Below are 24,816 nucleotides of genomic sequence, written 5' to 3' on the forward strand. Positions count from 1 at the left end.
TCTCTTTATGTGCACATGCCTCACTGCAACCGTTGTTTAACTGTTATGTAAATTTATGCGCATACTCCCCCCTTCTCATTTAGCCCTTTGCTCTGATGATGTTAACAGGTTGTTAACGAAAGCTCAGCAATTAATAAAAAAAGCCTTTTACCTTACATTCCAGAGCTCTTTATTTTTATCTGATTGACTTTAAATATCCACACCTGGGATTTTAATATTCAGAATTATCAGAGACACATATGTAAGTGCACACATAATTGGTTACACTAATACGAACACATTTCCATTTTTATTTAAATCCATCAGTTTCTTACTATGAAATTTTGCATCCTGGATTGGCAACATTATCATTATTGCCTTATTGTCCCTTTCACAATTTGGTATTACTCAATGTTCCAGCAATGCATACATGTCTGTTATTTCAGACAACATAATTATTCTTTTTGTGCTTATGAAGAAACAAGGTTGAGGTTAACAGTGGAAGAACAAATGTTTCAGAACATGTTACAAATCAGTACACTTTGCTATCCATAGTTCAACTCAATATGTATGTTGGTTTTTTCTTATACTTATCAATCGATTCTATAACATAAAAGGTTTTTAAGAACATCGAATCAATATTCTAGAAGAATAAAGTAATCATTCTGGCGAACTTTCCCTTCACATTTTAATTCATTTTTTTTCTTCAACAGAAATCTAGCGTAGAATAACTGAAATTTAAAGTTTCAATATTGTGCTTTGATAATTTCCATTTAATTCACAATGGCTAGAGCAGGGGTAGGCCATCTCGACTCTTTTATGACTCATGGACTTCAACTCCCAGAATTCCAGTTGATTCAGGAATTCTGGAAGTTGAAGTCCATGAGTCATAAAAGAGCCGAGGTTGCCTACCCCTGGGCTAGAGGAACAAACACAAACACACACACAAATTTCTCCAATACCTGAGCTCCGTTATAGAACAACTCATGTAACTGCAAATCAACCTTAACTCTCTCCAGCTAGTTTTCATCTTATAACCCAGAGCACAGCAACCATTTGAAGTTACAATGGATTTCCCTTAAGCTACTTATGACCCAGATTCAAAGTTATGATGGGTGCCTCCCTGTGGCCATGTGATTGCATTTGGGGCATTCAGCAACTGGCTCACACTTACACTTGTTTGCAATACCTCATAGTTACATAACTGTGATCTACTATATTTTTTTGCAAAAACCAATGCTTACTTCTGGTTTCCAGCAGAAATGGCTACTGACAATGGATTCACTTAATGACCACAGCATTCATTTAATGATCATGGTGATTCATTTAATGGCTACAACAAAAAAGATTGTAAAACCGGATATAGTCACATGGTAACCCCTTTTAATGCCTGGCATCACTTATGGCCATAATTATAGGTTCAATTATGATTGTAAATTGAAGATTACTTGTATAAAACTAGCAAGATTTTTACCCACATTATCCTCTTTTGGAACATCTTCCAGTTGTGGTTATCTAACTATCTGAACTCTGAAATGGAGAAAAGTGAGCTATGTTTGACAACTGGATGCCTAGTTTTGGTTATTTTGGGGTCCAAAGTATAATTAAGAAGAAAATCTTAAAGAGGACAGTATGGCTAAGAAATGTTTCTCAATATTTTTTTATTCCTTTCCAAAGCAAAAAATGGTTCTTTAAGGGAGGGAGAGTTCCACATAGTTTTTTTGTTTGTTTATATTTTGTTTTGACGCTTGCAACAGGCTGGTGATGTGCAAAAAGTATCATGAAAGTACCAGAGACATCTGCCTTCCATGTAGGATTTGGAATAACTGCTATGTTGCCTTTGGAGTAATATCATTTAGATGATTTTGGCTAATATAAAAGCTAACCAGTGTCAGCTGTGGTTAGCACTTGGATGACAAATTACCTGCAAATTTCAGCTCACTGGCTAGACTAGAAAGTCAGAAATACATCTTTAATGAGGCCAATGCAAACCATATTGATAATACTGCCAGAGAAATTGCGTAAATATAAGCACCATGAGTCTCCCTCAAGTCAGAGGTACTTTTAGCTTCCACAGTTAGCTGTATATGTGTGGTCAGGTTGTTTCTTAACAATCACATAAATATACTATATCCAGGATTATCTGTCCCTAACAGTTTTTCTTGGCACGCTCATCATCATTATAACTGAATCTATTCATTTTGCCGCTGGCTGTCCTTATATGATAATCTAAATCTGGCATTTTATAATTCAAGTGAGAACTTTAGAATGATGCTTTCTATGATCCTTTTGTTTCTTTGCTTATCTATACTATTATTTTGAGTCTTCTCTAATACCAAGTTCAAAACTGTCAATATCCTATCTATCCTATTCCTCAAAGTCCGTCTTTTGCTTCCATTGAATATTAAAGGAAAACCAATGCCTGTTCGATTTTGAATCTTTTTTTACGTGTAGACACATCATGACATTTAACACCCTTTCCAAGCAGAATTAGTTACAAATTGAAAATCTTGGGACTTCCAGCCAGCATTTTGGTGAAGCTGGTTGGGAATTGAAGACCCTAGAACAGTGGTGGCGAATCTATGGCATGGGTGCCAGAGGCGGCACTCAGAGCCCTCTCTGTGGGCACTCGTGCCATCGCCCCAGTCCTAGGCCTTTTATAAAACCTTTTTATAAACCTGGGTTTTATAAAACCTTTTCGCTTTAGGCCTCCGCTGCCATGTACAAAAAAAAAAAAAAAGGTTCAAACAGTCAATTTCAACTTCTCTCAGGGGAAAAAAAAGATCTTGCAAAGTTGGAATTCATTGAGTGAACTTTTTAGTCCCACCCAGTCTGCCATTACCACTGCAGCCACACCCACCCAATGGACCACACCCACCCGGCACTCAACGATGCATAAGTGGGTTTTGGGTTGCAGTTTGGGCACTCGGTTTCTAAAAGGTTCACCATCACTGCCCTAGAACAGGGCTTTTCAACTGGTGGTACATGTATCACCAGTGGTACTTAGCATCTGGCAGGTGGTATGCGACCTTTAGCCAAGTGTAGCGGAAGAGGGAACAAACTAAAGCGGCGCTGCACAAGCCTAGAGGAGATCAGCTGGAGCTGCAGGGCTCGGCAGAAGCCCCAGGACCTGCGTGTGTGGCTGCATACTGATTGGAGCTTACAGGGCACCCAGAAAAGGAGGAGGGGGGTGGAGAGAGAAGCTATAAAAGAAGGTTTTGGTGGTAGAGGGAGAAAGAGAGAGGCTTTTGTTAGTGAAGTGGTGAGGAGGGAGCAAGCGAGCGGCCTTTGTGAGCAAAGGGGAATGAGTGAGAGCGAGGGGTTTTTGTGAGCAAAGTAAGTGAGTGAGAGAGCGAGGGGCTTTTGCGTGCACAGGGCGAGTGAGTGAGAGAGTGACTAGGGCTTTTGCGAGCAAAGGGTGAGAGAAAAACAGAAAAGTGAGGGGGCGAAGGAAAAATGAAAAGCCGTTGACTTCTTATTTCCTCTGTTGCAGTAGAAAGAAGCATTAACACTGAACCTCAACTTTTTACTTTTCCATATTATAAACTAGCCATTTCTACTACAACAAATAAATCTAACCAGTAAAACCCCAAATTCCCCCTTTTTTAGTCATCAAATTTTTGACATCTTGCTAAGCACTGGTGGTACTCGAAAATTGTTATGTCCTAAAAGTGGTACAATCTGTGAAAAGATTGAAAAGCCCTGCCCTAGAAGACATCTATCAGCCTATCAGCCCCCTCTACCACAAAGATCTTGCAGGAGAAGGGCAGCGTGGGCAACCGTGGGATCTGGCAGGGTGAGAGCTGTGAACCATAAACACAAAGCTTTTGCTGTGTCCCTGCATAACAGATACAGAGCCCTTGCTGACTTTAATAGGGACATTAAGGAGACAGGTCAAGGTAGTTGTGATGATAACTCAAATAAGCAGGGGATCTGGTCCGAGATGAAGAACTTGTTTTTGATAGGGAGAAGTGCGAATCAGGTATTACACATCAGTCATGCAAGAGGAGAAAGGTATCCAAAAAGAGAAGCCACCTTCTGGTTGGTGATTCAATTATAAGAGATGTAAATTTAGGAAAGGACACAGAGGTTTCGAAAGAGGTCAGGTGTCTTCCAGGTGCTATGGCCAGTAGGGACAAGAAGTGTATTTTTAAAATAGTCAAGAATGCCAGTAAGGACTGTAATGTGGAGGCTATTGTACATCTTGGCACTAACAATCTGTCCCAAAAAGATGTACTCTCTGTGCAGAATGATTTCCAGAGCCTGAGGCAGGAACTTAGCAGGATAGGCTGTAGGCTTGCTTTTTCAGAGGTTTTATCAATGTATAAGGAGCAAAATGGAAAAGGCCAGCTTATAGCAGAATTCAATAGGTGGCTAAAGGAGTGGTGTAAAGGGGAAGGCTTTGGTTATATTAGTCACGATGTCTGTAGCTAGTCCAATGAAAAAATGTACAAGAGATGGTTTGCATCTATCAAAGAAAGGGACTGAGTTACTTGGCAATAAATTCAGATTTTTCTGGAGGAATATTTAAACTAAACAACGGAGACAGTGAGTTAGTTGACATAGAATATCCCTGTCCCCGGCAATCTAAAAATTATAGGGCTATCAGTGCATGTAACATAGATGTGTGTGTGGACAAGAATATCAACCTTGCTGTCAAGCAAAATCAAGCTTTTAATAGGGAGTGCCACACAAAGTGCACTAACCAAACAGGTGGTAAGAAAATAGGGGAACTCAGGCATCACACAGGTTATGTAGCAAGTAAACACAGGGTCAGTCATAAAGGACTCAAATGTCTATACACCAACACACAGAGTATGAACAACAAACAGGGTGAACTAGAAATTCAGATTAATGAGGGCAGATATGATATTGTTGCCATTATGGAAACATGGTGGGATGAAACCCACACATGGAACACACAGCTAGAGGGATTTAAATTATTTAAAAGAAACAGACCAAATAAAAGAGGAGGTGGAGTTGCTCTCTATATAAGAAATAACTACATCTCTACAGAAATAGAGCACAACAATGATAAAAACTGTCTTGAATGCATTTGGGTCAATATAAAAGGGGGGAAAATGACATTGGCGTAGGTGTATACTACAGACCATCCAACCAAACAGAGGAAATAGATGAACTTTTTGCTAATCAGCTAACTAAGGTATGTAGGAAGTACATCACAATAGTAATGGGGGACTTTAATTACCCTGACATCAACTGGGAGACAAACTTTGCACCAAGTGGAAGATCAAACAGATTCCTGACAGCTATTTGCTGATATTCTGCCTTAGTTATGTACCCCTCTTTCCACTTTTTATACTTGTCCTTTTTATCTTTCAATTTATTAGAGAGTTCTTTATGCAGCCATGCTGGTTTCTTGTGAGAGCTATTATTTTTCTTCTTTGTTGATATTGTGCTAGACTTGGTTTTATTACCTCACTTTTCAAAATTTCCCAAGCTTCTTGAGTTGTTTCCCCTTGAGGATTCTCATCCATGGAATCCCTCCCAAGCCGTCTCTAAGTTTATTGAAATTAGCTCTCTTAAATCCAAGACTATAGTTTTACTATGTTCTATTGCTTGCATAATGTTGAATTCCAATATTGCATGGTCACTCCCTCGCCCCAAGGTTCCTGTGGTTCCAAGGTTCCTTTTATCATTTTATCTCAGTTAGTGGTCATCTCTGTCAGGCAGTAACTCAGTTTATGCACGTAAGAGCAGGTCATGTTACAACAGCCTTCTGACTCATGCTAACCTGCAGCCAAGCTCTCCTTTAAACACGTCACCTCACGACACTCGGTTGCCGCTCCTTCTCCTGCTTTTGCAGCCTGTCTCAACAAGTAACTGCTCCCCAACGGCCCTCCCAAACGCAATGTGCGCCTGCGCTATCGGAGCCCCAGCCCGGCAGGCGAAGCAGGACAGGAGAAGGGGCGGGGTCCTGACCAAGACGCGGAAGGTATCCTCGACGCGTGCGCACCACAAGACTTTGGCTCAGCCAAAGGGGCGGATTCGGAGGGGCGCATGCGCAGAAGACGTGGCAGCTGGCGTAGTGACTGGGGCGCAGCCTGTTCTCGGTGTTATTGGCGGTCAGGATGGACGAGGATATTTTGACAACGCTAAAGATCCTCATAATCGGCGAAAGCGGCGTGGGCAAGTCCAGGTAACTCCCTCCTTAGCTCGGGCCAGTTTCAGCCACCCTGAGTCTTAGCGTCCTTTCTCCCACTGCCGGGCTTCCTCGCCCCACCCCGCCTAGGCCCCGTTTGGGCGCCCCTTCGAGCTAAAGGGCATTTTTTCTGCCCGGAGGGGCGTCGTGAGGAGTGGGGAGCTTGTTCCCCGACGGCCATTTATATTTACTCGCGAGAAGGTTCCCAGAGTTGGTGGGACTCGCTCTTCACTAAGGGTGGGGCGGCGGGGGAGAGGGCGGCGGTCTGGGCGATGAAGCACGTCTGAAAGCCGCAACCCCGAATCCCTCCTCTGCGCTTGTAGATCACCTGTGGCTCAGAGGAATGTCGCACTCTGCGAATGCTCAGAGGCACTGCGCTAGTCTTCTGCTTGATTGCGTTTGAAAGCCAGCTAGGAGGCTGAACTTAATGTAATTGTGGGAGGGTGAACACTCTCAATTTTGGGGTGCTTCCTATAAATGTTGCCCTTGCTGACTCCAGAGAGAGGCGTGGCCTTGCCTTTTGGGGGGGGAGAGGGAGGGGTGGCAGTTTGCTCATGGCTGCCTGCTCAGTCCATAGTACACGTGATTGGTGATTCTTGGATTGCTTACAATAACCTTTGCCTTGCTTGTGATGTATTTCTTATAATCCCCTTGGTATTATTACTTGTGGTGGAGTAATATCTCTGGTGGTATGACATGGCTTAGCTTTATTGCTGTGAGCAGTGTGTTGATCCAGATTTTTAAGAAAACATCAACCACAAATGAAAAACAAGATATCATAATACAGTAGTGAATTCCAGCAGTTAAAGACTATTTCATGTTTGTTTATTTTATGTAGTCATCCACCTCAAGTAATAACTCTGAGTTGCTAACAATGTTAAAAATATAAAAAAGAGAAAGAAAAAAATCCCAAAGCAACAAACATAAAACAGTACCTAAGATATAAACAGATCAACCCATAACAATTAACATAGCCAATGCATTGGCTCAACTCCACCTCCTGATCCCCAGGCTTGGTGACAGAACCAGTTTTTTAAGTCCTTCAGAAAGACTGATGTGTTCTGGAAGCAATGGTAAACTTCATAAGAAATTTATCTCATGTTTGTATTAAGTTGGATTGTGAGTCAAGATGTTTTGGTTGTCTGTCACTATTTGCTAGGCTTGTAGAAATATGTTCTGTATAGCATTGACTATGTGATAAAATAGTTTCTGATACCTAAATCTATAATTCAGAAATTACACAAGTGAAAGAAAGTGGGGGGAGGGATGCATGCATGTTTGTACCCCCCCCACATCCTTCCCTTCTCCATTGCCTTGATAGACTATATTTTTTTCTTTGCAAGTGCTTTGCTAACAGGCAGAGTTTCAAAATACCTTTTGCATTAGATCATCCCCAAGTATATGACTTTAAAAGTTTACATTTTGCAAGGTATTGTTTATCTGTAAATAAATAATGCAAGGCATACTGCAAGCTTCAGAGCTTCTAGGAAAGTAAGCTGAAATTGTACTAGGGATAAAGTTAAGATACTTTGTGGTATATAGCATGAAGGATAAGAGACTGGAAGAGGTGGTTTTTTTTTTAATGCAGAGTGTATTTATTTAAACATGAGATGGTGTGTTGAATATAATTGAACAAGTAGAATATGATCTTTTTTTTTTTGTTCTCCTGCGGTTGAAACTTGGATATTTTACTACAGCAGACTCCCAGTGGGATGAAATAGGCAGCATGGTGTTCCTAAGAAGTCTTGAGCAACAACTCATATAATCCTTACTTGTTAGCTATGCTAATTTATGGGGATTTTCTAGTCTAAAAGATATAGTGAGCAATGAGTTGCCTATCCCTCAAACAAACTTTGGTGAGATGTGTAAATGTCTATTATTCAACACTTCTTTGTGCAGCTGTCCTTCAAGATTGATTCATATAATCTGCATGTTTTTGGTATAGTGAGGTTGAAAGGGTTTTTAAGGCTATTGAAAGAGTTTACAACTTGGATCAGCAAGATGAACTTCCCAGATCACTGGGAATGTATTATTTGTATTCCATGATATCTGCAGATATTGTGTTCCTGTGGGTATCTATAAATACATTATTGACATCTTAAATCTTAACATTCAAGTAGCGCTGTAGCTATTTTTTGATAAATATGCAGTGAAATTTAATATAAGGGGTTTTTAAAATCATAAATATTATAATCTAATGAGAAAATAAACTTATCTGATATGATGACGTAACCTTAAGCTGAACCAGACCATAGTAGTAGAAGGGTTATTGAAAAGAAGATAAGCTCTTTCTCCACTTAAATATATGTTTGATGTCTTAGAAATCATATTTTCTTTTTAGATTGATAAATACATCTGAAATGCTGAGAATGTACTGTAAGCACAATTACAGAATGACTGCTTTGTTACCTGTGGCCAATCATAAAAGGATCACAAATAATAGGGCAGGCTAATGAGATTGTCTTAGGACATTTTTGCCTCTCTACAATTTTCTCTATTACAGCAACATGCCCTGACCCCTTTTTTGATGGATATACTGACAAACAGAATACTGGCTATAGTCATCTGATACATTTTTTTTCAAATAATGGCAATGGGGGCCCATATAGACAGGAAAGATTATTCTGCTAATTTACTATTTCCTTTTAATTTTTAAAACCTGTAATACAAACCTGTAAATCAGGATGGCCTGGCTCCAAATGGACAAGAATACAGAGGAACAGTAAACATGGTAGACTCTAGTTTTTGAAGATATCTACCTTGAAGGAGAAGGTGTTCTTTATTAAAAATGTAACTGCTTAATAGAGTTTGGAATTGGTAATGAATATTTGCAGCAGAATTTATAAAACCTAATTTCTTTCTCCTCCTCTCTTTTCCTTTGTAAAGCCTTTTGTTACGGTTTACAGATAATACATTTGATCCAGAACTTGCAGCAACAATTGGTAAGTTTGTATTGATTGTATTAGCTTGATCAAATATAGAATATGAAGCAATGCTAACATATTTTGTTGCTTGATAAAAATGGAATCATTGTAATTGAGAAAGCTCATTCTGATTCTGTTATAATTGAAACAAAATACTGATTTGCCCAGTTGGATTACAAACTTTTCATTAAGTATAGGCATTTTACAAAATTTAACTTTTCTAACAGAATAAAGAAATTAAACATGAAGCTGCTCCTCTACCATTTACCGTAGTTATTAATCTTATAAGGTTCTCTATTTACAGTGATTGTTAGCATTTGAATATACCCATATTAATTGAAATATCTGATATAACATTGTATCCAATTTTGATTATACCTTGAATAGACTCACAAAAAACCAATCAGACCTAATCTAAAAAAAGTTCTATTTTGATGTTTCTGTTCTTAAAACTATTAAGCTTGATTCTAAAGTGCCATGGTACAATTGTACTGAAGCCTTCACCTTACATATGTTGGTTGAATAGTGTTTGTTTCTTTTTTTGCATTCCTTTTTATTGTATATTATCTGTATATACATTTAATATATTGATTTATATTGTGTTGTAAACTTTTTGGCCTCCAAAGAAAGCAAAAAATCAACAATCCCAAAATAAAGACACAATCTAATTCTTGATTTGTTTACATGAACCAACTGTGCCTATTTGTCTTTTAAGAGGTTTTTTTTTTTTTTAGTATATAGTCTGATACTATGGAAGGCATATCTTATAATCTATTTCACAAAAAGCTGGCATAATAAAGCATGGTAAGAATTTGGTAAAGTATGTATTAATCAGAGAATTCTCCTAAGTTTGGAGCATATAAACAAAAAGCATTGACTTTATAACTGTACTTTGGCTTTCAATCTGTTGCTATGATTGCTTAAATTCAGCTAATATGTTAAAAGCTTTTAGAAATTGTATAAATCCTTCAAAAGCAAGGGAACATGTATAAAATATTTTCTTTTGAATTACTAAGCTACAGAGTGACTTACATGTACATGCATGCAAAGATAGCCCAGAGCAAATTAGCCAGGCAATTATGTAAAAAACTATAATGATTTGAGGGGACCTATTTCACTTGCACTCCCATACATTAAAAGGAACCTCTTTTGAATGGTATGTAGCTCTGCTATTTTTTGCTCTTTGCTTTTTTCTTAATTATTTGCATAGTATATGAGAGTTTGTATGATATTGAGACATTAATGTTTACCCTTTCTTGATGATAAATACATTAACATACTAGAGAGGCCCATTTTTTTTCTATACTTATAGTCTTGAAAAAAATGATTAACATTAACTAGAGTCCTCTTTACAGAATGAAATTTCCTACCTAGATGCATAATTTTAAGCTATTACATGTTTTTATTGTAATGTTATTTTATTGATGCCTTCAAGTTAATGTTGATTCCTAGCAATTGTTTGGAGAAATCCCTGCAGTTTTCTTGGTAATATTTCAAAAATGTTTTTTTCTTGCCTTCTTCCTAGAGCTGGCCCAAGTTTACACATCTGGCTTCATGCTTAAAATGGAATTAGAACTCACAGTCTCTCAATTTCCAACCTGGTGCTTTAAGCACTATGCCAAACTGGCCCCCTTAAAAATGTTTCTTTATTAAAGCTCTAATTTGGCTAATATTTGAATATAGTTAACAAATGAAAATTGTGCTATTGATTTTAGAATAGTTTGCAAACTTTTCAAATCAAATATCTTATAATTCAGTTTTACAGTATTCATGCTTATTGAAAATACAGTAAAGAAATCCTGTTGCAGTTTTTTAGATGCAAAGATATGTGTGATGTGCCTAATAACTACAAAAGCAGGAAGAGGAGATCTGATTCAAATCAGTGAGATGGCCATCATGTTTTGAAGGGCTTTTTTTTCTAGTGGGTTTGTCATTAATTAGATTAATTGGATAAAGGAACACGTAATCTTAAAGAGCATCTAAAGATGGTATTAATCAGGAGGAAAAACATATTTTTATAAAGACAATTCAGTTTTCTACATTTTTTTAAATATTAAAGTAAATGATTCTGAAACAATGTAATAGAACCTTTAAAATTTACTTGCATATCACTTAACAATGCAGAGTTAATAGTAACATTTAGCTTTTTGAGTGAAGTTTATCACATTTAACACTGCCCACTTAATCAGAATGACTCTGGGTGGTGTACAGTTAAAAGCATACAAATACAAATTTATAAAATATACTTAAATAAAAGGAGCCAAGTATAACAACATAAAATAAGTTAAAGATTAAAAGGTGTCAGAAACAGGGTGGGTCCCAAACTTCTGCAATATTAAAACTTAAAAAGAGGTAGGAGAATGCTGTAAGTCAACAGTCGGTGGAGGAATTTCCTCACAATCCCAGGCAGAAGAGGGTGATGTCGCTCTTAGAAGAGAGATTTGGATGAGAAAAAAATGGATAAAGTAATCTGGACTCCAAGACATATAATGTATAATACACCACCTTATTTTGCCTGTGACTTTGAATACCCAAGTGTTCCATAAAAGGTCACTGGGGTTCCCTGGGAGATCTTGATTTATTTTAAAAAAAAGTGGAGATCAAAGGAAAAAACCTCTAACCCCTAACTCTGGATTCGCCTGTAGAACCCTGGCAGGAACCAGGGGTTGCATGTATATGTGCCACAGGGAGGCAGGCAAAGTGCAAGCTGAGGAAGGGGGCTTGGAGAGAGATGCTGCTGGCGCCTCCCCATCTGTGGCCCTCCTTGCTGGCGGTGTACGCTTGTCTTTCACAGGTGCACCAGCCCAGAGGTCTCTGTCTCAGGGCAGGTGCAGGAGATCCAGGGATGGATTATCTAGGGAGCAACGGCAGAAAGAGCTACCCAAAAAGGTGGGGGTAGGGAAAGATTTGTGTTTGTGGAGGCTTTGGCATCAGAACGCTACAAGATCAGAAAAGATTGAGGAGTCCAGGGGAGAAGGGTGTTGGAGATTGCAAGGTATCTGCCCCCCCCACTCTAGTTTTATATGTACTAATGTTCTGTTATCTTACACCATGATGCCGTTGGTAAAAGTGATTAACACACACCCCTGACCATCCACAGTAAGTAACACACATTTACAAAAAGACATATTATTTTCTTGAATACAGGGCTGTATTTTGCATGAGACAAATGGTGTACAAAAGGCTGTTCTGCCCCCTATAATTGTACTGGTTTTATGTTTCTCAGTCATTTTTGCAGAGTTCATAAAATGAGTGGGCCTCACTTTGTTAGATACTTTTTAGTGAATGAATTATACCGCTACAGAATTGGTCATTTTATACCTGAGCCATAAGTTCATTCATCAAACAGCTTCTTACAAAGTTACAAAAAAAAAATTACAAAAAAATAGAAGCAGCAGAAGTTAGAAATAGTGTGAATCCCGCAAACCATAGATTGTGTCTCATATTATTTGCTCCCTCATTCTCCCTCTGTGTTGCTTGCAATGAAAGATTATGTTTGTAAAAATGCAACCTCTCTATCGTTTGCTCTTTAGTGCTGAATTTCTTTGAGAAGATGCATTTAATATTGAGTATTATTTATAATATGTGTTAAAATACCACTAAAAGTCTAGTCTATGTTCTTCCAAATTATTCCGCAATAATAAAATAATAAGAACATGATCACTTTCAGAATTAGTTCATACCAATCTGTCTTTCAATCAGCGTTTTTCCTGTATATTACTACTACCTATATTCTGACGTATAAGACGACTTTCTAAACCCTGAAAATCTTCTCAAAAGTCAGGGGTCGTCTTATATGCCCAGTCGTCTTATACGCTGGAAAATACCCGCATGTGCGTCGGAGGCCAGCCGGCTGGGCCGGGAGGGGAGAAGCGGTGCCTTCCGAGCGGGAACTGGCGCTCCGGCCGTGCCCCTCTTGCATGCGATGGGCTGTGCGGCATGGAAAGGAGCTCCCACGACCCCAGGAGGCTGGAGGGGTAGGCAGGTCATGGGGGGGGCGGCTGGGAGAGGGCAAGAGGTACCAGGATGAGGATGGAGGGCTCCAGGTTGGCGGGTGTGAGAGTGCAGCCGGCGGCTCCGAGGTGCACGGATCCTCCGCGCAGCTTCCAAGGCCCCGGATGTGCCGCCGCTTGGCTCTCCACCAGGTTCTCCGCCAGAGCCTCCCCTGCCCTCCACCGGCAATTGTGCGGAGCTGCTTGTGCGTCCTTGGCAGCGCCTCCCCCTTCAATCTCTCTCTCTCTTTCTCCTTCCTTCCTTCCTTCCTTCCTTCCTTCCTTCCTTCCTTCCTTCCTTCCTTCCTTCCTTCCTTCCTTCCATCCATTCCCCTTCAATCTCCTTCCTTTCCCCTTCAATCTTCCTTCCTTCCCCTTCCCTCCCTCCCAACATTTTTGAGCAAAGAAGAATAAGTTTCTCCAGCGAGCATTGCTACCGTATTTTCCGGCTTATAAGATGACTTTCTAAACCATGAAAATCTTCTCAAAGGTTGGGGGTCGTCTTATACACCCAGTCGTCTTTTATGCCGGAATATACAGTACTACTGGTACTGCTACTACTACTAATGTTGGAAGGGACCTTGGAGGTTATCTAGTCCAATCCCCTGTTCAAGCAGGAAACCCTTTATCATTTCAGACAAATGCTTGTCCAGTCTTTTCTTAAAAACTTCCAGTGTTGGAGCATTCACCGCTTCTGGAGGCAGGTTGTTCCACTGATTAATTGTTCTAACTGTCAGGAAGTTTCTCCTTAGCGCTAGGTTGCTTCTCTCTTTGGTTAGTTTCCATCCGTTGCTTGTCCTAACTTCAAGTGCTTTGGAGGAAAGCACTTGACTCCCTCTTCTTTGTGGCAGCCCCTGAGATATTGGAACATTGCTATCATGTCATCCCCCTGTGACATCTCAATATCATGTCTGAAACAACATATTGTGCTCTTGTGTTTTAGGTGTTGACTTCAAAGTGAAAACAATCTCAGTTGATGGAAATAAGGCTAAGCTTGCAATCTGGGTAAGTCTTAATAATAAAATATATGATTCCATTACTAACTGAATATGTTGGCAGTTAACAGCACTATCTGTAAGTAATAATTTATCTTATTTTGGTAAGTGAGATTTCAAAATACTGGTGAATAAGTATGATGTTTTGTTATGTTTAAGCAAAGCATAAAAATTTAATCTTTAGAAGGTTTGTGTACTTGTAGTTATATTGCTTTTCAGAATTTGAACTATTTGCAAGGAATACTGTAATATGAATAATTGAAATATATTCTTTCATGTTCTTATTGAGATACTTTTTATTCTTCCATTTCCATGTAATAATGATAGACCGAGGAAAGCCAATTTTAAAAATCTCATATTACACAGAAAAGAAAGCACTGCCCATTTGGTGTTTTCTAATTAATTAATATGAAAACATAGAGGTTTGTTGGAAGGCAGATTGAATAAGTTTGACCCTAAGTCTCATCTATTTTATAGGGCTGTCAAAGGACAAAAAAAATGGCAGAAACTTAACACTGCTATAAAATATGTGTATGGGGTTAGTTTAATGCCAGGAACAGAATAAGTCAGTGTTTTGCCAGGAGCTGCTATGTGGCACAGCTGCTAGGAAGAGGGCAAGGAAGCACCCTGAAGAGAGAGTTCGGTAGAGAATGCAGCAGCTTCTTCACCCCATGTGTCGTCAGAGCTTGGGTTGGCAAAGGTCCCTTCAAGACTGCCTTCTTGTTCCATACATTTGGGTAGGGAAGTGTTGTGCCTCCCTCACACTGAGAGGTGAAATCCTTTCCTAGCCTAATTTCTCAGCATATGCTGATACATTATCATTGGTATTGCTGCCAACCTCGGTGTTCCTTTCCCAGAATGGCTATTCTCTTCCCACCCAGCAAAGGAGCATAAAGGGCTGCTCACCCACCTGGGACGGGTGAAGGTGCTGGGGAGAAAATTCAAAGGTAAGTAGGGATGCCTGCCTCAGCCATAGCAGCATCTTTTTCCACTCTGAAGCTGACAGGTCCTGACCTGGGCTGTGACAACAGTTGGATGAGGAATTAGATGCGCAACCTCCAGATTCAGAGTTTCACGTTCTTCTTCATTTTTAGTCAATCTGTACTGCCTAGCCATGGTCAGCAATCTTGCTAGCATACTGCTGGATATCATTCTCCTGCTGCATGTGTCATTTTGGCACCGGCTGCAGAAAATTATATGCATGTAGTCTGTGAGTCACAAATTTGAGACTTCTACTCTAAAGGATTATTTTAATAATCTGGCAGATTTACATCTATTTATATCTAGAAGTTATTAGAAGTTGATATGAGCTCTGTGACAAGGACTGACTTTTTCCGAAATTAATCTGGTTTGCTAGGAATAACTCTTCTTCCATAGACAGAACTTAGCATTGGTGAGCCAAGTATGATTATCAAGTGTTTCAATTGTTTATGAAACTGTCTGGGAAATTGCTCTAGAAGAGGCATATAGGTAATAATAAAAAATGAAACTGGTTGAATAAAGTTATAACCAGTGTTATGAGCTTATGATACAAGCTGGATTCTCATAACATATTAGGCTAACACATAGTTGACTAGTTTGCAGTTCAAATATTATATGAACAACCGCTTTTTTTAAGGAGGTGAAATACACAGCTTTCTGAATTTTTTTAGGACACTGCAGGTCAAGAGCGATTCAGAACATTAACACCCAGCTATTACAGAGGAGCACAAGGAGTTATATTGGGTAAATTTATGACTACTCACCGCTTATCTGAAAATACTCTAATTTTATTAAGACTTAAGTTTTTAACTCTTTTGCCTTGATGAAATTCTAGCAGAGTATCTGTCAGCTTTATGGTATTTAGCATTTAACACTGTCAAGTTATAAAGTTATTAAGAGTAGGAAATCAGTTCTGTGGGAATTGCTAGAAGGTGGTATAAGTAGTCTTTGGCTTATGTCTATATTTGAGACCAGAATTAGTCATAAGTGTGGTGGTTGTTAAGTGAGTCATCACACTGATTTTGTTACCTTTTTTGTGGCAGTTGCTAAGGGAACCCATTTTCCTTAATTGATATTTTTTGCCGGAAACTGGAAGAAATACTGGAGACTGGTAAAAACCACCAAAAATTACAGTATGACCATGGGATGCTGCAAATGGCTATTGCCAAGCGCCCAAAATGTAATCACATGACACATTCTCCCCTCTCCAACCCTGCACTCTCTCTCTCTCTCTCTGTGTGGGGGCATTGGAACTCTGAATTGGGTTGTAAATAGCTCTGGGAAAGTTGTTATTAACTTTGAACAGTTGCTAAAATATCAGTTGTTAAGTAAGGACTACCTGGACTTCACAATGCATTGTTCCTGATTCTGCTGTTTGTCCTCATCCTGGGGTTCTCAAGAAAGGCTTTTCATTTTTTAACATCAAAGCAGCTGCAGTTGGCTTCAGTTTGACATGGGGGTGGTAATATTTCTTTTCAGCAAATTCCTTGCTCAGAATTCTTTTCTAATTTGCACATCTAAAGAGGAGAATTTGAAACTGGCAAATTCACCAGAAGGGTAATGAAATAATTGCTTGTCTTATTGCTATATCTTTAATCTGAATTTACATATAGATATTTTAAGTAGTAAGAAAGGCATTGATAGGAATTGTGGGCCATCTGTACCATAGTTTCTTCAGAATTAATATTTGGGGGATTTGTGTTCTCATGGGAAGAAAATGTCAGTTTGGTATAAAAAAATATTGAAAAAGAATTATCAATCTCCTTTCATTTTCTGACTTCTTGATTTGCTATGTTCAGATTTGCTGATATTGTAAAAATGTAATAATGAAATGGAGGTGGAATATCTCTCTATAAATTATAGTGCATTTGTGTAAGACAGTATCTATGGGTTTAGGCCCAGACCCTTGGCCATGCCTTCGCCCCCTGCCACCCTCCTCAGCCCATTTACAGCTAGCTTTTCTCCTTTGCTGGCCATCCCCCAGCCATTCTTCTTAGCCAATTTGCTGCTGGCCCTTTGGCAGGGCTGTGTGTGGGGGGCTAGCATGCAATGCAAGTACTGCGGTTGCTCTGCAAGTTTTGGGGCCTTGCAGATCTGTCACTAGGCCTGGAGGGGCCGCCGAGGCCATTGGGGAGCAGACAGGCGAGAATGTGTTGGGGGAACCAGGAAGGGCGCCTCAAGAGAGCTTGACAAAGGCAGCTTGGCTCGAAACTCAAATGAAAGGGGAGGAGGAGCAAGACTGGTGCGGCTTCTGATATTGGGGGGGGGGGGCTGGAGGTGCACAGGCGAATGCCAAGGCTGGTGCGGCTTCTGCAATTGGGCGCAGCAGGCTAATGGAGATGGCCTGCAACTTCTGCTATTGCAGGTGGCAGGAGGTGCGGCAGGTGAACAGAGGTGGAGCGTGAACTGTCCGTTTGGTGTCAGGCGCAGAAGCAATGGTAGGGAGGGTGGGAAAAAAAGTCACTGCTTCACAGGTGCTTTTTTTTAAGCTGTCAGAAGCTCTGGGCTGAGTGGGCAACAGGCAAGCAGTGGTGGATGGGTGCTTCCCATTTTGTCCGCTCTCCCCTCCGTTGCCTCTGCACCTGGACTCCAGTCTGACACTGAATGGGCAGTTTGCACTCTATCTCCGTTTGCCTGCTGCACCCCCTCCCCACCAAGCTGTCCATAATTGCAGAAGCCACTTTGGCCTTGCCATTTGTCTGCGCACCCCTCAGCCCCCTGCAACACCAGAAGCCGAGCCAGACTTGCTCCTCCACCCTTCTTTTGTTTGAGTTGCGAACTAAGCTGTCTTTGTCAAGCCCCCTTGAGGTGCTCCTCCCTCTCTTCCTGGTCCCTCCCAAGACACTCTCACCTTCTGCCTCCCCATGGCTCCGGCAGTTGTTACTCCCACTGCCACTCCCCCTCTCCAGTCCTAGTGACAGATCTGCAAGGCCCAAAGCATGCACAGCAGCCACCGTACTTTTTTAAAATATTGCATACTGCCCCCCCCCATAGCCCCTGCGATTGCCAATCGCATGCTGTCCCCACAGCACCATGGCTTCTACCTGCACCCGATTGACACGGGGAAATTTGTCCTGTGCAGCCGAAGGCCTGGGTCAAACGGTGTCTGGGTGAATGAGCCGGGGCAAAGGGCAAGGGGTCATAGGCCCATTGGCCAGGGAAAATGGCTGAGGGAAGGCCAGCAAAGGAGGAAATCTAACTGAAAACGGGCTAAGACAGGTGGCAGGGGGCAAAGGAGGCACGGTCAAGGGTCCATGCCTAAACGTCTGATTCCGGTATCTACATATGGTTATCTAGATATTTGGTTGTTAACCACATTCTAGCTTTTGTCACTGAGACTAGGCGGTTCAACGTTCTTAGATTTGGTTTTAAACACATAATAAAACTGATTTTAGAACAATTTTGAGCATTAATATCAAATAAAACAAATTAGTATAACAGCTTAGTTAGATTTATATAGCTATGAGTAATGGTTATCTAGATGTTGGTAATGTAATAATATGAACAGGAGAGAAAGGCAGTAATATTGTAGTTTGAATTTGAAAATAATTGACTTAATGTTCACAAGACTTGAATTGTTATGATAATAACCATGTAAATTTTTATTTCAGTTTATGATGTCACAAGAAGAGATACATTTACTAAGCTAGACAATTGGTTAACTGAATTGGAAACATACTGCACAAGATACGACATAGTTAAAATGCTAGTTGGAAACAAAATAGATAAGGTAGGTCGATTCAAAATTACCGGTGGCATATAAACTGTGTGTGTGTGTGTGTGTGTGTGTGTGTGTGTGTGTGTGTGTGTGTGTGTGTGTGAGAGAGAGAGAGAGGGGGGGGGGGGAGAGAGGTATCATCTAATTATTCTACCTTTTTTTTTTTTTACAGGAAAACAGAGAAGTTGACAGAAATGAAGGTCTTAAGTTTGCCCGAAAACATTCCATGTTATTTATAGGTGAGTTCTTGAAATGAACTATGAGGAAGCAATTTGCAGTTTGTACAATAAAATGATACAATAGCAGCAATTATTTAGAATTGAACTACGTAATAGATGAAACATATATAAAGCCCCTGGGTATTCAGAAAAGATCCAGATATAGTTTCAATATCCTTATAAGCAGAATGCATGGTCCTGCTATCTCTTCCAGGCACAGAATTTCTCTTTTCTTCTGACAAAACAATAAGTAATCTGTTTCTAATGCAAAGGACATTAGACCATGTTGGTTATAGACTGGCTAAATGAGATGGATATTTTTGATAAAGTTGAACTTGGATGGCAAACAAAAGTATTAAATGATAAAACATGATAGAAGAGTACAAAGCTTTTTTAATCATGACTTGCTGTGGGAATTTTTTTGGCTAAAATTAATAGTTATTACAAAGCTATCCTGTAGTGCAGCGGTTCTCAACGTTTGTGTGACGGCGACCCCCGTCACACAAACGTTATGCGCATGCGCGGTGCAGTGCGCATGCGTGGCGGCGCCCCCATGTGCGGCGTGCATGCATGGCGGTGCCCCCATGCACGGTGCGCATGCGCGGCGGCGCCCCCCGGAGACACGGCACCACCCCCATGTGCGGCGCGCATGTGCGGCACCGCCCCCGGAGGGGAGAAAATGGCGGATCGCCGCCTTTGGCGACCCCCGAAAAATGGTCGATCGACCCCAAATGGGGTCGCGACCCATAGGTTGAGAACCGCTGCTGTAGTGCGTATTTGTAGCAGAATGCTTCAAGGATTGATAACAGTACAGGTAATCCTCAACTTATGATGGTAGAGGAACTTGCCCATTACAGCTGTAAGTCACAATAGTCGTAAAATGGGTCAGTCACATGACCGACCTGATTTTACATTTTTTTTTGCAGCAGCCATTAAGTAAAAGCAGTGATCATAAAGTGGCCACCATGTTTGTTTAAGTTGAAATGCCCCAGTGAACCAGTGGTTTGTTAGGGTTGGGGTTTTGCCAAAAACTGGGAAAAAATGTTTTTTGGCAAATGGTTGCATGATTAGAAGATGCTGCAAATGGCTGTAAATGCAACCTAGCTGCCAAATGTCCGAAGTTCAGTCATATGAGTGAGGCGGGGGGAGGGGCATTGGAACTTCAAATCCAGGCCATAAGTAGGTCAGTTGTAACTTTGAATGGTCACAAGTTGACCCGGTTGTAAGTTGAGAAGTACCTGTAGCAGCTGCCTGGTTTCATGCAGTGTTCAGCTTTGATCATGCATAGTCCTAAAGTAATGAAAGGTAACCCCAATGAAATGAAACGTTAACACTTTCCATGACTTTTGTTCCTTTTCCTATAGCAAACATTTGAACTTTTTTTTGTGTCTCCCTAATTCATGAGTGTTTTCTAGTAGCCTGGAAATGGGCTTTCATGATGAATCAAAACAAAATCTAAACACATTTTCCTGAAAGTATTTTTGTTCGTGGTTTCACATGCCTGCACTTTCTGACTTTTAGTTTCACTGATACCTACTTAGAACTCTCTTTAAATTTTAAATTAAACTCCTCAGGGCAGAATCTTGCTTATTTCTTTTCAAGTATCTTGCAAGTATAAAAGAATTTCACAAACAATTAGGAAAAGATTGGAAGGCATTACTAAGGAAGAAGGTTGTCTTTTAGCTTGTCCTCAAATATTTTCCTCTACATTACATATTCACTGAAGTGATAATGTGAAATTGCTTCCAGTGAACCCAGGTACAGTGGAGCAAAAAAGTATTTAGTCAGCCACCAATTGTGCAAGTTCTCCCACTTAAAAAGATGAGAGAGGCCTGTAATTGTCATCGTAGGTAGACCTCAACTATGAGAGACAAAATGAGAAAACAAATGCAGACAATCACATTGTCTGATTTGGAAATAATTTATTTGCAAATTATGGTGGAAAATAAGTATGTGGTCAATATCAAAAGTTCATCTCAATACTTTGTTATATATCCTTTGTTGGCAATGACAGAGGTCAAACGTTTTCTGTAAGTCTTCACAAGGTTGGCACACACTGTTGCTGGTATGTTGGCCCATTCCTCCATGCAGATCTCCTCTAGAGCAGTGATGTTTTGGGGCTGTCACTGGGCAACACGGACTTTCAACTCCTTCCAAAGGTTTTCTATGGGGTTGAGATCTGGAGACTGGCTAGGCCACTCCAGGATCTTGAAATACTTCTTACGAAGCCACTTCTTTGATGCCTGGGCGGTGTGTTTGGGATCATTGTCATGCTGAAAGACCTAGCCACGTTTCATCTTCAATGCCCTTGCTGATAGAAGGAGGTTTGCACTCAAAATCTCACGATATATGGCCCATTTATTCTTTCCTGTACACGGATCAGTCGTCCTGGTCCTTTTGCAGAGAAACAGCCCCAAACCATGATGTTGCCACCCCCATGCTTCACAGTAGGTATGGTGTTCTTTGGATGCAACTCAGCATTCTCTATCCTCCAAACACGACGAGTTGTGTTTCTACCAAACAGTTCTACTTTGGTTTCATCTGACCATAGGACATTCTCCCAATCCTCTTCTGGATCATCCAATGCTCTCTAGCAAACTTCAGATGGGCCCGGACATATATGGCTTAAGCAGGGGGACACATCTGGCACTGCAGGATCTGAGTCCCTGGCGGCGTAGTGTGTTACTGATGGTTGCCTTTGTTACGTTGATCCCAGCTCTCTGAAGGTCATTCACTAGGTCCCCCCGTGTGGTTCTGGAATTTTTCCTCACCGTTCTTGTGATCATGTTGACCCCACGGGGTGAGATCTTGCGTGGAGCCCCAGATCGAGGGAAATTATTAGTGGTCTTGTATGTCTTCCATTTTCTAATTATTGCTCCCACAGTTGATTTCTTCACACCAAGCTGCTTGCCTATTGCAGATTCAGTCTTCCCAGCCTGGTGCAGGTCTACAATTTTGTTTCTGGTGTCCTTCCACAGCTCTTTGGTCTTCACCATAGTGGAGTTTGGACTGTGACTGAGGTTGTGGACAGGTGTCTTTTATACTGATAACAAGTTCAAACAGGTGCCATTAATACAGGTAAAATGAGTGGAGGACAGAGGAGCCTTTTAAAAAAGAAGTTACAGGTCTGTGAGAGCCAGAAATCTTGCTTGTTTGTAGGTGACCACATACTTATTTTTCACCATAATTTGCAAATAAATTCTTTCCAAATCAGACAATGTGATTGTCTGGATTTGTTTTCTCATTTTGTCTCTCATAGTTGAGGTCTACCTATGATGATAATTACAGGCTCATCTCATCTTTTTAAGTGGGAGAACTTGCACAATTGGTGGCTGACTAAATACTGTAGTCTAACCTGAATATCTATGTTTCTAAATCTTCAGCAACACAGTGGCTTTCATAGCAAATTAATCTATGGCCATTGAAAACAAAAAACAGTGATAACTATAGAAGTAACTAATAATTAACTAATAATTAAGTCAATTATTTTCACTAATTTTCATAAAATTTAACCGGGGGGGGGGGGAGAGAAAATACAGATTTTTGGCTTGTCATGAAATAAACCTTTTCCCCAGATGGGTTTGTATTTGATTGACTTTTCATAAAGTAGTCTCATCTCTGTCAAATAGTGATGGGTAATGTGTAACCTTTATGCACTGCTCCTGCCCTTTTGTATAGGCTTTGCAACCAGTGAAATTGTGGGAATGAAATTGAGTAACAAGCTACTAGTTTTCATTCTTTCTTCTGCTTGCCTTTTAAAATAAAGACTAAAATGATTGCATCACATCTGGTAGATTCAGCTCAATCCTTTCAATGTTTTATGATCAGGGTTTCTTGAGTTCCATAGTTTGGAAAAAATATATTAACAAACCCTCCATAATTGTACCCAAAATTATATACATTTCCTCCAATAGTGGTGCATTTTATTAATGCTGCAAATTTATAGGATGGCTTTCTTTCATGTTCTAGAGAAGGTGCAATAATGTACATGTACAATGAAGCCTTTTTTTAATATCACCACAATTTATTTCTCTCCCCACCCTGTCTCCCTTTTAGAGGCAAGTGCAAAAACATGTGATGGTGTGCAATGTGCTTTTGAAGAACTTGTTGAGAAAATAATTCAGACTCCAGGACTGTGGGAAAGTGAAAGCCAAAACAGAGGTGTAAAGTTATCGAACACTGAAGAGGGCTATCGGGGTGCCTGTGGTGGCTATTGTTCTGTGTTATAAACTCTGTAGGATTATTTACTTATTTAAGAGGTAGAAATATCCTCTGTACATAAACTCATATCTGCTATTTTAGGGACCTTGCAGTTTGCACATATTTGTGTAGTATGACAGGGAACATTTTCCTTGGAAAATATATTCTGCAGCTTTTCCATTGGAGAAATGCTGTGATAAGCATGCCAACATTGCAACGTTCTAGTTTTTTTTTTTAATTCATAGCATCCCATTTTGCTAGGGACATATTCATATTTCCTAACTTTATCATGGAATATTTGGACAACTTTATGTTGACTGTAAAATCTGACTGGTCTCTAACCCAAATCACAGGATTGTTTGAGATACATCTTAAATGATGCAAGCAGATAGAAGTAAAACATGCATTTCTTACTTGCAATTGCTTTTTCTAACCTGTTTAATAGCATAATGATACAATCTTTTTTTAGCTATAAGCAACACCTTTTTTAGCTTGCAACTTGTCCTGGGGTGATTGTGAACTTCAAGGGAAGGGAAAGGATCACTTTTTAACTGATCACTGCAATAACTGTACTTTGCATCACAAAGTTCACAATGCAAATCTGTAGGAGGATGCTTTCTGGTTAAGGACTTCACAGAGTCCCATTGTTAATCATCTTGCCAAGTTTTGAACATTTCTTTATGCTATTAGTGTAATTTGGACTTGGTAACTCAAAAACTACTGCGCCTTGGTGTTTTAAAGCCTTGAATTAAATGGCTGTTGCATTTGCAGCTATTGTCTCTGATCCATAATTGTTGAAAGTGTCTCCTGGATATGTGTGTCTGTGTAAGGAATATGTTTTGTTGAGGTTTTGCTGTAACAAACAGCCTGTGGCTGGCTTGTTTCAAGAGAACTTGTATCGTTAATAAATTTTTTTCGACAGTATTGTTTATTCCCCTCTAATATCTTGCTCATGTATGAATGACTTTTGTAAATCATAATGCAAGGACTACTTCTGTTATATGCAATACTGGTACCCCCTTCTCATTAAAAATTAATAATCTAAGTAAGCAATTTAAAATATTGTGCGGTTTCCTGTAAATATGGAAATAGACATGTTTATGCTTTTTTGTACACTTTACAAACCATTGTTGGTTTTTCAACCAAAAATAGACTGCTGTTCCGATTTGAATGCACTTCACTTATAATATTTCATTTTCTTTACATTTTTAGAAAACCATGGAGATTACTCTAATGAAAAATTGCATTTAAAATAACAGTGTTTCATATGCATTGCATTACACATTATATAATGCCAATTGATTTCCATCTCTTTTGCTGAATAAATTATAGATCAGCAAACTGGCATGTTTCTTTGTAAGGCAGGTAAGAGAAGAATGAAATGTTATTGTAGTGTTTATTTAGTGTAGTGTTTTTAACGTAATAAAGATTTGTGAAGTAGGAATATATCCCATTAAAAAAACATGATTTGCTTACGTTTTCCCCTGATGATGTTCTGACCCATTTGATGTTTTGGATTAATTTGAGGAATAGGCATTTTTTTTTCAAAAATCCCCATTTTCTACCCCAAGGTGAAACTCATATTGTGTGTCTAAAAAAGTGGAGCCCTTTGAATTATAGAAATAATAAAATCCTTTCATGTTTTA

The 24,816-nt window shown here is 39.8% G+C and overlaps 2 protein-coding genes across 2 annotated transcripts in view; one reads left to right on the forward strand and one right to left on the reverse strand.

Annotated features, from left to right (window-relative positions):
• PTCHD3 (patched domain containing 3) overlaps positions 1–5,899 on the reverse strand; it is a 44,066-nt gene extending 38,167 nt beyond the window's left edge. The window contains exon 1 of the mRNA XM_039357727.1: positions 5,735–5,899. The gene's annotated coding sequence lies outside the window, so the exon portion shown is untranslated. The remainder of the gene's footprint in view (positions 1–5,734) is intronic.
• An 81-nt stretch (positions 5,900–5,980) lies between these two features.
• Positions 5,981–24,816, forward strand: RAB18 (RAB18, member RAS oncogene family). The gene is made up of 7 exons (XM_039357729.1): positions 5,981–6,139; positions 9,029–9,084; positions 14,002–14,063; positions 15,706–15,778; positions 18,646–18,764; positions 18,925–18,991; positions 23,027–24,816. Exons 1-7 carry the CDS (start codon positions 6,072–6,074, stop codon positions 23,197–23,199), a joined length of 618 nt encoding a protein of 205 aa, XP_039213663.1. The 5' UTR covers positions 5,981–6,071; the 3' UTR covers positions 23,200–24,816.

Source organism: Crotalus tigris, unplaced genomic scaffold, assembly GCF_016545835.1.
Source record: "Crotalus tigris isolate CLP2741 ecotype Arizona unplaced genomic scaffold, ASM1654583v1 scf7180000018940.2059657, whole genome shotgun sequence".
In the NCBI taxonomy this organism is placed as follows: Eukaryota; Metazoa; Chordata; class Lepidosauria; order Squamata; family Viperidae; genus Crotalus; species Crotalus tigris.

Excerpts from the sequence above, each read along its gene's own strand:
- RAB18 (XM_039357729.1), top strand. The coding sequence starts at position 6,072 with ATGGACGAGGATATTTTGACAACGCTAAAGATCCTCATAATCGGCGAA. Across the intron at positions 6,140-9,028 it reads AGCGGCGTGGGCAAGTCCAG|CCTTTTGTTACGGTTTACAG; the intron begins GTAACTCCCTCC and ends TCCTTTGTAAAG. Across the intron at positions 9,085-14,001 it reads AGAACTTGCAGCAACAATTG|GTGTTGACTTCAAAGTGAAA; the intron begins GTAAGTTTGTAT and ends CTTGTGTTTTAG.